The sequence below is a fragment of the Monodelphis domestica genome, chromosome 6 (assembly GCF_027887165.1).
Source record: "Monodelphis domestica isolate mMonDom1 chromosome 6, mMonDom1.pri, whole genome shotgun sequence".
NCBI lineage: Eukaryota > Metazoa > Chordata > Mammalia > Didelphimorphia > Didelphidae > Monodelphis > Monodelphis domestica.
Window position 1 is genome coordinate 87,172,339 of NC_077232.1, and position 13,945 is coordinate 87,186,283.

The 13,945-nt window shown below is 39.6% G+C and overlaps 2 protein-coding genes across 4 annotated transcripts in view; one reads left to right on the forward strand and one right to left on the reverse strand.

The window, feature by feature from the left end:
• Nucleotides 1-13,945, reverse strand: part of SORCS2 (sortilin related VPS10 domain containing receptor 2) — a 1,375,930-nt gene that overhangs the window by 1,191,950 nt on the left and 170,035 nt on the right. For 2 of the 3 annotated variants that reach the window (XM_056802395.1, XM_056802396.1), the window contains exon 1: nucleotides 3,291-3,444. The exons of the other annotated variant lie outside the window; for it this stretch is intronic. The gene's annotated coding sequence lies outside the window, so the exon portion shown is untranslated. Of the gene's footprint in view, nucleotides 1-3,290; nucleotides 3,445-13,945 lie in introns of those variants that run through there. 3 annotated transcript variants of the gene reach the window in all.
• Nucleotides 3,493-6,823, forward strand: LOC103103111 (E3 ubiquitin-protein ligase NRDP1). Its single transcript, XM_007496780.3, is given in 4 exon segments — nucleotides 3,493-4,336; nucleotides 4,339-4,438; nucleotides 4,440-4,596; nucleotides 6,598-6,823. Coding segments are annotated over 3 exon segments (963 nt in total). The 5' UTR covers nucleotides 3,493-3,621; the 3' UTR covers nucleotides 4,588-4,596; nucleotides 6,598-6,823.

Below are 13,945 nucleotides of genomic sequence, written 5' to 3' on the forward strand. Positions count from 1 at the left end.
TAGCATGAGCTCCAAAGATAAAAGAGACAGATGTAAGCGTACAATTCTCTTCCTTATTTTTCCCCCCTGGAAGACGAAACAACTACCAACCTATTCCCTACATCCAGGGTAAATCAATACTACTGAATTACTAAGAAGCTCTTTTTTCCCCTTTCAGTCAAGTGTCAAATTAAAGCCAATCAATACCAGCATAATACCTTTCTTTTAAAAAAACTACAGGTAATCTATTGTATGAGCTCTAATGCTGTAAAATTAGACTCTCTGACCAGGGGGATACACCCAGACTTAATTGTGTCTTGCTGAATCAAGGCAAAAGTGAACTATGGGTCATTACAATTAACAATCGGATTGCATCCTTAAGAAAGCAATTTAAAAAAAAAACAATAAACCCTGTGTTCTGAAGGGTCATTTAATCTTTTGTTGGGTCATATCTAGATAGAATATATTCCTTCCATAAAAAGGTAATCCTTTTGAAGGTACCATTCATGATGTAGAAATTGCTCTCTATTTCTGATTTTAACCTGATTGGATGCAGCACTGGCAAAGATATGGCACGCGTGCAGAGCTGGCACTTGGGGAGCTGCTCCATTCCCCCTCGTCCAAACATCTGACGACATTTTTTTTTGCATGCCCCACTCCTATGACCAGTGACCCAAAGCAAGCACTTTCTCCCTCAACTTTTTCTAGTAACGTTTGTCCTCTGGGCACTCTAACTGAGAAAAGGTTCACCAAGGATCATCCCATCATCCCAAAGCAAACACCAAAACTACAGAATGTGTTTTCAACAGAAACAATCCAGTACAATAGAAAGGACACAGAATGAGAATCAGAAGACCCAAATTCTAGCCTTGGTCTTGCTTCTAATTCACTGAGTTGGGCTCAGCCATTTCCCCTCATAATCCATTGAAGAAGATGGTAGAAACCACCTGTTCAATCATCCTTGACATTCTATATTAGCTATTTGGAAAGGGAGGTAAAATAAACTGGGACCTCAACAACTCAAAAACAGCAAACACAACAGGTCTGTAGAAAGGGAGTCTCCAGGAATCAAATAACCAGACTGAGGAGGAAGCTTTCTGTTGTTAACAGGGCAGTACCTCCTTGATCCAATACTGGCTCCCTTAAAAAATGTTTTTAAAAAAGGAGAAGGTACCTCCAGCTAGTTCTCATCTCTGACAAAAAGCTCAGATGAAGCATCATAATACAATGCAAAAAATATTGGATCTGTGTCCTAGGTTCAAGTCCTCCTTCTGGAAAGTATGCCCTACTTTCTTGAACTCAGATAAGTCTTGGAGCTTCTCTGACTTCATCTTTAAATGAAGGTGATGGACTCGAAGTTTCTCAGGTCTCCCCAGATCTATGATTTCCACCAACCCAAGGAGAGCTAAGGAGTCACCTACATCTTCTGAGGAGCAACCTTGAGCTGACCAGAAATAGATGAGGATTCACAGAGAGGTGAACTCTTCTTTTTTCTTTTACTGATAGTTGAAGCAGCGTTAGTAGTATCTTCATCTAACCTCCTATTCATGGTTTTTTCTGTCTGCCTGGTTTAGATCAGGGAAGACTTCACAGTCTTCCCCAAAGTTCACCTGGACACAAAAGAGAGAAGTGAATTCCATCCAATTTGCAAGCACCTTATAATTTGGGAGTTACTACTAGGGATTATATTGGCAATTTATTTGTATAATTGTATAACTATATATTCATAGAATTTGTGTTACTGAGCTAGAAATTTCCTCAAAAATCTCTTTGCTTCTTTCAAGCAAAATCCTTTATTCAGTGAGGTTCAGCTCTCTGAATGTCCATTACTTGGGTGATCTTACAGTAAAGAAGGCACTGGTCTCATGTGTGCTCAAGAAAAATGGTAATAAAGATTTAAAATTAATTTTATTGAAATAGTTTCCTCTTAGATCACTTTAGCTCCCTGAAGAGCTAGTTCTTAGAACAAGGGATAAAAAATAAAGACAGAAAATGAATTAAAAGTAACCACGACTTCAACCAAATCTAGCACTGGGTACAGTGACCTACCTCCATACCCACCACACTAGCTGTCTAGCATGCCAATAGGTAGTGTGTAATGCTAGGCAGCTAGATAGCATAGCAGATAGCACCAGACTTGGGATGACTCATCTTCCTTAGTTCAAATCTGGTCTTGGACATTTCCTAGCTGTGTCACCCTGAGCAAATCATTTGACCCTGTTTGCATTAGATTCCTCATCTGTTGAATTAGCTGGGAAAGGAAAATGCAAACCACTCCAGTATCTTCCCAAAAAAACCCTCCAAATAGGGTCACAAAGAGTAAGACACTCCTGAAATGACTGAACAACAAAAAGCTGGTAATGCAGTATTGGAACTCAGGAGATAGATTAGTCTGGATATATAAATATAGTGGTTATCTGCATAGAAATGATAACTTCATGGGAAATGATGAGATCAACAAATGAAATAGTAGACAGAAGAGAATCTATCCCAGGATAGAAACTTTGGGGCATGACATGGATGATGTTTCAGCAAAGGAAATGGAAAAGGAGATGCCAGATAGGTAGGGGGAGACCCAAGAAAATAGTGTCATGAAAACAGAAATGGAGAGAATATTTTAAATTTGTAAAATTGTATTTTATTTCCCCTCCAATGATATGTAAATACAATTTCAAACATTTTGGAAATAATTTTGACTCTCAAATTCTCTTCCTCATTTCTGTCTCTCCTCAACACTTCCCCCCCTTGCCCACTGCTGAGATGGTAAATAAATCTGATACAGATTTTATCGTGTAAAATCATGTAAAACATGTTTTTAAATTAATCCTTTCATGGAAGGAAACTCAAACAAAAATTAAGAAAGTGAAAAGTCTGCTTTGGTCTGGATTGAGACTCCATCAGATTTTTCTTTGTAAACATGACATTTTTTATCATGAGCTTTTGGGGATTGTTCTGGATCATTACATTACTGAGAATACAAATTTATAGTTGCTCATTGTACAGTATTCCTATCACTCTGTATGATGTTCTCATGCTTCCACTTACTTCACGTAGTTTCAGTTCATGTAACTTTCCAGGTTTTTCTGAACCCTTACTGCTCATCATCTCTTACATAGAGACTATTAACTTGGACATTCCCCAGCTGATGGGTTTCCCCCCTCTTTATAATTCTTTGTCCAATGGAATGAGCCTTCAAGAGAAAAAATGGATCAATTATGCCGATTGTCTTTGTCAAATACCCAGAAAGATCAAGAAGTGTGAAGATTAAGAAAAAAAAATCACAGAATTTGGCAATTATAAAAAATGATCACCTTGAAAAGATGAGCTTCATAGTTTTTCTCCTTCCCTAGGAGCTTCCAGAACCAAGCACCTTGACAGACTTGGTGGCCTCTTCCCCAGCCACTTTGGGGGCACAAAGAACCCAGAATGCTCCTAGACCTGGAGACCCTGATTGTGATCTCATAGCCATTCCCTTAGTGATGGGCTCTCCACAGGAAAGAAGGCTAAGCCATGGCATAACTTACAAGATGGGTTATTGGGAGGATCTCATGAAAGAATGGGATAGTTGGCAAGGGATTAGGAGCTTGTGAACACAGACCCTACCCCGTACCACCAGCCAGGGTCTGATCTTGGCCTTCAGTCATGGGTTACGATAGAGCCCGTTTCCTGGGGGACGTGGATGAAGATCTCATCTGCCCCATCTGCCGCGGCGTTCTGGAGGAGCCGATGCAGGCCCCTAACTGCGAGCATGCCTTCTGTAATAACTGCGTCTCCCAGGGGTCATCTTGGCAGCAGACGTGCCCTGTGGATGGAAGCGTGGTGACGGGCCCCCACCTGCGCCCCATCCCCCGAATTATGCGGAACATGCTGTCCAAACTTCAGATCACCTGCGACAATGCCGTCGCCGGTTGCAGCGCCATCCTGAGGCTCGACAGCCTCATGGCTCACCTCACCAACTGCGAGCATAACCCCAAGTGCCCTCTGGTCTGCAAGCATGGCTGTGGCCTCGAGATGTCCAAAGGGGAGCTGTCCAACCACAACTGCATCAAGTATCTACACTCCATGGTCCAACAGCAGGAGATGCATATCGCCGAGCTGGAGAAGACATCAGCCCAGCAGAAATATCAGTTGGCAGAACAGAAGCGAGATATTCAGCTGCTGAAGGCCTATGCCCAGGTCCTCCAAAAAGCCAACCCCAGCCTTCGGGAAATGGAAGAATTCAGCCAGCACAATGAGACCCTACAGGAGGTGAACTCCTTGCAGCCAGAAAGAATGACCAGCCAGGAGAGCAAGCGCTCCACCCCAAATCCTTCACACCAACAAATGATTAAGACCTCATCAATAGAGAGTGACTGTCCAGTGCCATCGCTAATAAGCTGAGGAAGAACACCACCAAGAGCAGCCGACCCTTGGGCCTGAACACGCGAGAGATGGGTCAGATAACAGGGCGGTTTGGGGAGCTACATGGCCAAGCATGTCACTGGTGAGACGGCCATGGTGGCTAATGTTTGGGACAAAGATCATACGGATGAGGACCAAAGGCCAGAGCCTGGGTCTGGCATGACGTCTGCTCTCTGGTGTCTAGGAAATGAATGGAACCAACATTGAGGCTCTCAAGTAAGAATGACTCCTAAAAACCCTAAGACATCACTGGCTAAGCTTCTCGCCATCCCACCTTCCATTGCTTTTAATTAAACCCCATTTTTCCTACATTAGTCTATTCTTCCTTCACTTCTATAGGCCCCTAATAATCAAGATAGAAATATGGGTTATGAATGTTATTCATTCATCTTTCCTTACTCTTTCCCCCTAAATTTCTATAAAGGGTCAGTCTGAATGGAAAAGCCCTGACACTGAACTCCCTCTGGGGTCTCTACGTGCAGATTACTTTTTTTTCTGAAATCAGAGAAAATACTTGTACTCTAGACAAGTGGAAGGAGGTATATCTTCACCTCTAAAAGCTTTTGAGGAGGACATAAAAACTAGAAATTTGGTGCTCAATAAGATTTAGGGTGAAACCAGAAAGGCAGGAGTAAAGTCAGGAGGGAAACTCTAAGCAAAGGGATTGTGAGCCAAATAGTATCTGCCTAGCACCGATAGCTAACAAAGAGGGGCACATGACTTCTATTCTGATATTCCCATTGCAGGGTGGCAGATACTCACAAAATGGGAGGGAGAAGACATTTGCCAACTGAGTCTGTTTTTCTTCCTTTCTAGTTTATAAATAGGAATAATAGTTTCTGATGTGTGAGGAAAAAGTAAGGGGTTGTTGGCAAAACCAGTTAAGAACCAATGCCCATGCTCCACTCTTTTTTGTGTTTGTAACTACTCCTCACATCCTCACCTGCTCTGTGAATGACCTTCAATTGTTTTTTGTTGGTTGGTTGGTTGTTTTGGTTTGTTTGTTGGTTTGGTGGTTTTTTTTTTTTTTTTGGAATTTGTTTGGGTCTTTTGTTCTCTGGATTTCTCCCCATTTCAGGAATTCTTTGTACTTAGGCAGAATGAATTTTCATGGGTGCCCCAGTCCCCAAAATGATCATGTGTTGTGACTTTAATTTATTTACATTTCTCCTTTTAAAAAAAAAGGGGGATTTAAAAAAGCCAAAAGCAGCGCTCTCTCTCTCTCTCTCTCTCTCTCTCTCTCTCTCTCTCTCTCTCTCTCTCTCTCTCTCTCTCTGTCTCTCTGTCTCTCTGTCTGTCTGTCTCTCTCTCTCTCTCTCTCTCTCTCTCTCACAGGAATTTTTAATTCTTTTTTTTATTGAAAGTTAAAGAAACTTGGGACATGGAACAAGGAATCCTAGTGTTGAAAAGGATCATAAAACACAAAATGTTGTCACTTAAAGGAAATTTATCTAAAAGCATGGCTCTAGACAATACCAGGAGAGGATTGCCTTGTTGAGCAGGTCTAGCTGGGATGCACTAAGTACTAAGGCTTAAATTTTCAAGAATGTCAGTCTAGCTAGGATATGGACCATAAAACAGACGGAGACTGAGAGATCCATATAGATGACTAGGCTAGGGTATTAGCCAGGTCAAGGATGAATGAGGATTGCTAGGACAACATACACTATCATTAATTAGCTGTGTGTCTTTTTATCTCTCTAGACCTTCATTTCCTCAACTGGAAAATGATGGAATTTGATTAGATTACCCAACTCTGACTACCGCATTTCTCGTGGAAGGCAGTCAGTTCTCAAGGTCTGAGTAGACTTACAGGGCAAAGTAATCTTTTCCCTCTTGTGAGTTTGGGGGTGGGGGGGAGGAATTACCATAAGGAGAGTCAAAACTACTTTTAGCTAAAAGATAAGAAGATTTGATGTTAACATTTGCTCTAGGCATGAAGCACAGGTGCAAACTTTGGGCACCAAAGTTCACAGAGAATTATAAAATTGAAAACATTCAAACAGAAGACTACATGCACTCAGGATTTGATTTAATCACTAAAAAAAGCATATTAATAGATAAAAGTTAAGGATTAAAAGAAAGATGTACTAAAGGATACCATAGCATTCGTTTCTTTAAAAGATTACTCTAAAGGTTATTATCTACTTTATTAAAGGATATAATTATATTAACAAGGAAATAATTTGTTTCGTGTTCTTTTTTTTTTTTTTTAAGGAAATGGATGGGCAAAACCCAATGTGTCTGGGTGGAGAATCATCATAGGAGTCCCAGTCCAATATGCCTACCTTTTGTGATGCTGAGTGACCCTCCAGGACCTAATGTACCACCATGACCACCATGACCACCACATGGTGGCAACAGGCTTTGCTTTTCCCAAGAGGTTAACAAAACCCTTTGGCAAGTTGAAAGTGTAAAATTAAAGTGAGGAACTAACAACAAATGTTCCAACTACAGAGATCATTAGATCCCTTTTAGGGCAGCTTTTCAAACTCTGTGATTCTGCATTCTATTCTCTATCATCAGCATATTCATCCCCTTATTTTTTCAGGGTATACATCAAACATGAACCCAGGATCCCAGAGAATTATAAGGCTAGTAGCTTTCTTCATTTCCCACCCCACTGAGTCTAGTTATCCCTTGATTTTAATTAACAGAAGAAATTTATTATCTTATTTTTCCTTCTCATTATAGCACTGATTATATAATCCCTTTTATCTGGTTATCTTTAAACCTCCTCAAAAAGTAGAATTCAAAAGGCTGCTAGGTAGTGCAGTGGACAGAGTACTAAGCCTAAAATCAGGAGACTCATCTTGTGTTTGAATCTGTCCTGGGACACTGAGTAGCTGTGTGACCCTCGACAAGTCACTTAGCCCTATTTGCTTCCGTTTTCTCATCTGCCAAATGAGCTGGAGAAGGAAATGGCAATTATATCCCATTATTAATTAATTACTATTAATAATTAATATTAATAGTAATTAATTAATTCTATTATATCATTGCCAAGAAAACCCCAAATAGGCTCATGAAGGGTAGGACACAACTGGAATGACTAAACAATAAGAAGAATCTGAAGGAAATTGCATTTAATAATGACTTCTCTAGATTTAACAGGATTCAAAAAAATATATTGCAAACTCAGTACATAGGCTCTGTGCTAGGCATGTGAAAGGAGGACATACAAATGTGGATAAGACATGATCTCTGCCCTCTTGGATTTTATAATCAAGGAGTAAAGACAAGACAGCCAATAGAACACAGGGTGCATCAGAGCTCGAAGGAAACTTGGGAAAGAATCTAGCCCAACTCGCTCACTTTACAGATGAGAAAAGTAAGGACTAGAAAAGAAAATGACTTGTCCAAGGTTATACAACTGGTTCATGTGAGACACAAAACCTAGAACGTAGATCGGATTCCTAATCCCATGCTGCCTCATAATACAAAGCTGGGAATGGAAAGCCCATTAAGAAAGGCACACAAAGAATACTAAGAAAAGTTACCTCATGATTTCGTGTTAAGGCTGAAAATAGAATAATGTTCTTTTAAAGTATATAGTGAAACCACATTAACCAATCTTAGGTGTTTTTTTTTTTTTTTCCAAAATAGGACATGATTTTAAAAAAAGCAATTCAGTGAAAACAAAGGATTGGATTTAAAGTTCACTTTTGCCAGTCCTTGGCTTTTAAATTAACCAGGTTTAACTCTACAAGGGGAAAGGTGGCATCATGGAAAGAATTCTCAATTTGGCCAAAAAAAACGTGCATTAAATCCCAGCTCTGCCACTTGCTAGTCCCAGGACCACGGGGAAGCCACTTATAACCTCTCTTCACCTCCATTTCCTCACTTATAAAAGACAAGGGGGGAGCTGGGGCTGAGAGAAAGGCACTGACACTTGCATTCCCTGACTCACAGGATCATGGCGGGTAATGTACTTTCTAAGGTACTCTTGAATTTGGTGACAGAACTGGAAATGAGATCAGAGATTTACAGTTGGAAGGATCTAAGAGGCTATCTAGTTCAACACCATCAAAATGCAGATTGGGAAAATTCACCTATGGTCACATAGTTGGTAAATGGCAGAGCTAGACCCAGTTTGAGTTTCTCGCTCCAAATCTTGACCTCTTTGTAAAGCCACCAGATCACTCAATGGATAGAGCACTGGACCTGGTGTTAAAATCTGAGTTCGACTCTAGCATTAGGGCATCTAGGTGGCACAATGGATGGATTACTGGTCTTAGAATCAGGAATTCTCATCTTCCTAATTTCAAATCTGGCCTCAGAAAATTATTAGCTTTGTGATCTTGGGCAAGTCACTTAAACTCATTTCATTCAGTTTCTCCATCTGTAAAAAGAAAATGGAGGAAATGGCAAATTGCCTCAGTATCTTTGCCAAGAAAACCCAAAGATGGCGTCCCAAAGAGTTGGACACACCCAAAACCCAACAACACAATAGGGAAAATGAGAATGATAATTAATATATAATAATAAATAAAGCACATATCCCAGGGCCATTGTGATGATCAAATGAGATCATGTTTGCTAAGTCCTTAACACAGTGCCTGGCACATAGGACATGCTTAATAAATGCCATCATCATCCTCGTTATTCTTTAGATGGAGAAACATAGCATGATAATTTTTAAACAAATTAAATACTTGTTTATTCATAAATAAAATTATGATAGAGGACCAGTCTGCAAATGAGGATGCCAGGGTTGAAGGTCATATACTCCAACACATCCTAGCTGTGTGTCCAAAGGCAAATCCTCTAAATTATCAGGGCTTCCTTCCAGTTCTCTAAGACTATAAATAACAAATTAGTCAATCATGATACACTTAATAAGCATCAACTAGGAATCAGAAGACCCGAGTTCAAATATATTCTCTGCTTCTTACTGACCATGTGGATATCACATAACCTCTCAGTTTCCTCATCCATTAAATGGGGATGATAATAGCACCTGCCTATAAGTAGCACTTAGAGAGCAGCTACCTCCCATGATTGCTAGGGGAATTAAGTGAAATTGCTTCTTTTTAAGAGTTTTGCAAACTTTGAGGTTTTATTTAAATTCTGGTAGCATCAACACCACTCATAATATTCATGAAAAAAGTTTTCCTACTAAGAATCATATGCACCAATGAAATAAATGTCTAGCCTTGTCTCACTTCCTGTCTACATTGTCCCACCACTCAAAAAAAAGTGAGTTAATAAATTGTACCTGCTCATCTAATCTCACAACTGTACCACAGGGAAGAAAGATCATAAAGGGTTTTAGAAAAAGCACTGATTTATAATTGGAGGATTTTATTTCCAAACTTGAACTTGTCTCTTACCACCTGGTGACTTTGAAAAAATGACTTCCCTTCTATGAGCCTCAGTTTCCTCATTTGTAAAATAAGGCGTTTGGACTAAATAGGAAGAGTCCTCTACAATCCCTTCCAGCTATGAGCTGATAATCCTAGGAGATAATCACAAGTGTCTCCCAGCTATAATATGATGAAAAATAATTTCAAATGAGAAGATGTACATGAAATATAAGGCTCTGAGGTCTGGGGGTATGGCATGGGAGCCCTTGGCGGCAGCTGCCTCTCATTACTGCTAGTGATTATTTCATCCCAAAGGATACAGGGACCTGCTGAGATGGAGGCGTGAGAAGGAACAAATGAGGAGGCAATTACACTCTGACAGCTGCACTGAGGATCAATCCTGTTACAGTGACTCAGTGAGGCAACTTGCTGACCAGACACAAGACTATCTCCCCAAGGCCTCTGGCAGCAGATGTCTATTACCGTTGGATAGCCTTGGAAATCCTTGGGTTTTCTGTGGATAGGGGTTCAGTGAAAGGGACATGTTAACCCATGCTCTTGTGAATGTGCAAGAAAGAAAAAATGTTCTTATTCGGATATGGAGCAAGACAACTTACCCTGCTTGTAAAGTCAAGGAAGGGAGAGAGGGAAGGAGGAAAGGAGGAAAGGAGGTAGGAAAAGAGAGAGGAAAGGAGGGAGGAAAGAAAGGAGGAAGGGAGGGAAGAAGGGAGGAAGGGAAGAAGAATGAAGGGAGGAAGGAAGGGAGGGAGCGAGAAGAAAGAAGGAAAGAAGAAAGAAAGAAAGAAAGAAGAAAAAGAAAAAAAAAGAAAGAAAGAAAGAAAGAAAGAAAGAAAGAAAGAAAGAAAGAAAGAAAGAAAGAAAGAAAGAAAGAAAGAAAGAAAGAAAGAAAGAAAGAAAGAAAGAAAGAAAGAAAGAAAGAAAGAAAGAAAGAAAGAAAGAAAGAAGAGGGAGGGAGGGAGGGAGGGAGGGAGGGAGGGAGGGAGGGAGGAAGGAAGGAAGGAAGGAAGGAAGGAAGGAAGGAAGGAAGGAAGGAAGGAAGGAAGGAAGGAAGGAAGGAAGGAAGGAAGGAAGGAAGGAAGGAAGGAAGGAAGGACTACCTTATGAAGCTTCTTCTATGGGCCATATATTATGCTAAGTGCTTTATACATACATACCATCTCTTTGTATTCCCACAAAAAGCCCTAGGATGTAGGTGCTATAGAAGAAAGAAGACAGAGGTTAAATTACTTGTTCAGAGTCACACAGTTAGCAAAAGCCAAGTCGTTTTTATCCTCAAAGAATTTATATTCTTTATACACAAATGCATATAGTAATTACAAGAGGAAATTAGTAAAATAAAATGAAAGGTACAAAGTACTTACAAAAGAAGAGCTAATAATTAATGAGATCAGGAAAGGCTTTGTGCAATTAATGATAATTAAGTTTCAACTGTAAAATGGGAATGATAATACTACTACCTCCATCATAAGATGATGATGGAGATCAAATCTGATGAATATACAATGTATGAGTAAATCATTATTGCTCAAGAAAAAAGAAGACAACCAAATGAGAAGTAAAATGCTCCCAGTTCATGAATCCATGTAACTCAGTAATTCAATGTCAGCAGTAAATGACTGAAAGCTTACCACAGAAAACCCAAACTGAGGATTTTAAAAGGAAAAAAAATAAGTATTTTGAAAACACATCTCCATGTACTTCCACTGTCTGACACCAGAAGAAAGCAAAGCATTCGACCCCTAGGATGATGATTTTTCAAGGAAAGAGCAATTTGGTCTTTAAAGCAAAGTCGATGCTGTCATCAGAGTGAGCCACAGGCTCCTGTGTTCACAGTCTGACTAAAATCATCAGGGCGCTTAAGTGACATTGGTTTGTGTTGTTTGGGAGCTTTATGACCCTGACTGCCTGTGAATGAAAGGAGTCTTTATCCAAATACTTTCACATTTTTAAACCGCCATCCTTGAGATAAAAATTGGAAATGGGGATGACTTCAGAAGATAGAAGCAGGAACAAAGAAAGTTATTTCCAAACCCTTAGATCTGCCCATCAAAGGAACAGGAGGCCAGTGTGAGGCAATGAGGTCCCTGTCAAGCAGGAGGTTATAAGTGTTCAGAAACATGGAATGCTCATGACAGAAGTGACCTGAAATATCTTAGTGCAGCTCCCATTTTTCAATAGATAGAGAAACTAAGGATCACGACGACTTACCAAGACAACATAATGAGGTGGGGCAGAAGTGTCCAGCTTGAGATTAGATGATGCTTTGCTAAAGTTTGTTATGGGGATGGAATCCAACAGGGGCTAGACGGGGTCTTCGGAAATCCTAACTAAGGTTCTATGATACTTGCAATTACTGAGCTGTATCTTGTATTTTACAGATGAAAATAGAACTCCTATACGTGAACTTACAGGAAATGAGAGGAGATAGCATGAGGGAAATAGTGATGTTCGAAGTTGTTTCCTCCTTTTCAGGAATATGCTGGTAAATGTTTAATAATTAATGAATTTGAATATATGCAACCACCTCATGGAATTCATATGCACACTGATTGAAGCCTACCTGTAATGTCAGTTAATTTATTCTCTTTATTTTTCATTTAGCAAAGTTTTATTTTCTCTCCCATTTGCCTCCTTTTGGGGAGGAAAATCTTTATAACAAGTATGCATAACGAAGCAAAACAAATTTCCATATTGTTGGTGTCTTTCAATCCTTTCAGTCCTGTCTGATTCTTTGTGCCCCCTTTTGGAATTTTCTTGGCAAAGACACTGGAGTGGTTTGCCATTTCCTTCTCTGACTCATTTTACAGGTGAGGAAGCAGAGGCAAATTGGATAAAAAGATCACACAGCTAATATGTTCCTGAGATTAGATTTGAACTCTCAAAGATGAGTCTTCCTGACTCCAGACCTGGCACCCTATCCACTACGCCACCTAGTTGTTCAATGTCTATATATATAGATAGATAGATAGATATAGATATAGATATAGATATAGATATAGATATAGATATAGATATAGATATAGATATAGATATAGATATAGATATAGATATAGATATAGATAGATATAGATAGATATATATAGATATAGATATAGATAAGATATATATATATATCTTGTTCTTCCCTTTGAATCTATGCTCTCTCTTTCACAAGGTGGGTAATGTGTGAAGGGTAAAAGAGGAGTGAAATGTATTTCAAAATCAAAACGAGAAATGAGATCCAGTTAGGAGAACCAGGGAAGGCAAAGTAAAGGAAGTAACTTTGAAGCTGGGACTGAACAGAAGACTTTCAATAGAAGGGATGGGAAGTTGTGACAAGTGGCTTGTACAAGATTCCACAGTAGGTGGGAGAACTGGGACTAGAAGCCAGACCTCCCTGTTCCCAGTTCAGCCTTCTTTATTCCACTACGTACCACTGGGCGTCTTCTAAAATGCACCTTTTGGTCTACAACAAAAGAAACATTAAAATACTAGGTACATTAAACCAGGGTTGGGTGGGAGGAATGTTAGACGTAGCTCTGAAGAAATGCTTTTAGAACATCACATGGAGCAAGTGGCAGCCTTTTCTGCGCATTAGTTTTCTCATCTTGAAAATATTAGACTAGATGAGCTCTTCAATCCCTTCTAGCTCTAAGTCTGTGAGCCTATAATCCCATGTAACCTGTGGTCCAGGAGGTGGGGGTTGAGAGCAGTGGAAAAAACAATAATTGTCCACTTGGGAGCAGAGGAGAGCCATGGACATGTGTGAACCAATTCTTGGACCATAGTACACCAGGAAAGATGCTCAGAAACAATGGTCATCCAAGTCAATGAAAAACAGACTTGTTCTTTACAATGAAAAAAAAAGAAAGAAAAATAGACTTGTTCTTAATATTTGGGGGGGGGGGTCATCAACCCCTTTAGCAACCTAATGAAGCCTCTGACCCATTTCTCAGAATAACGTTTTTAAGCATAAAATAGCATATATGGAATGACAAAGGAAAACATGTATATTAAAATAAGATCATCAAAAATATTTAAAACAACTTCATGAGGTGGTTAATAATCTTCACTAATATTCAATTTTATAAATGAGGAAATAAGATCAAGGGAGGGGAAATGATTTGGTCATGATTACATAGATAGTAAATGGCAGAGCCAGGAAAAGAATACAGTTCGCCTGACTCCTAGACCCTTGGTTTTTTCTCCATCATAATGGCTTCCTTGAGGGCAGAAAAGGTATGGAATTTATATATATA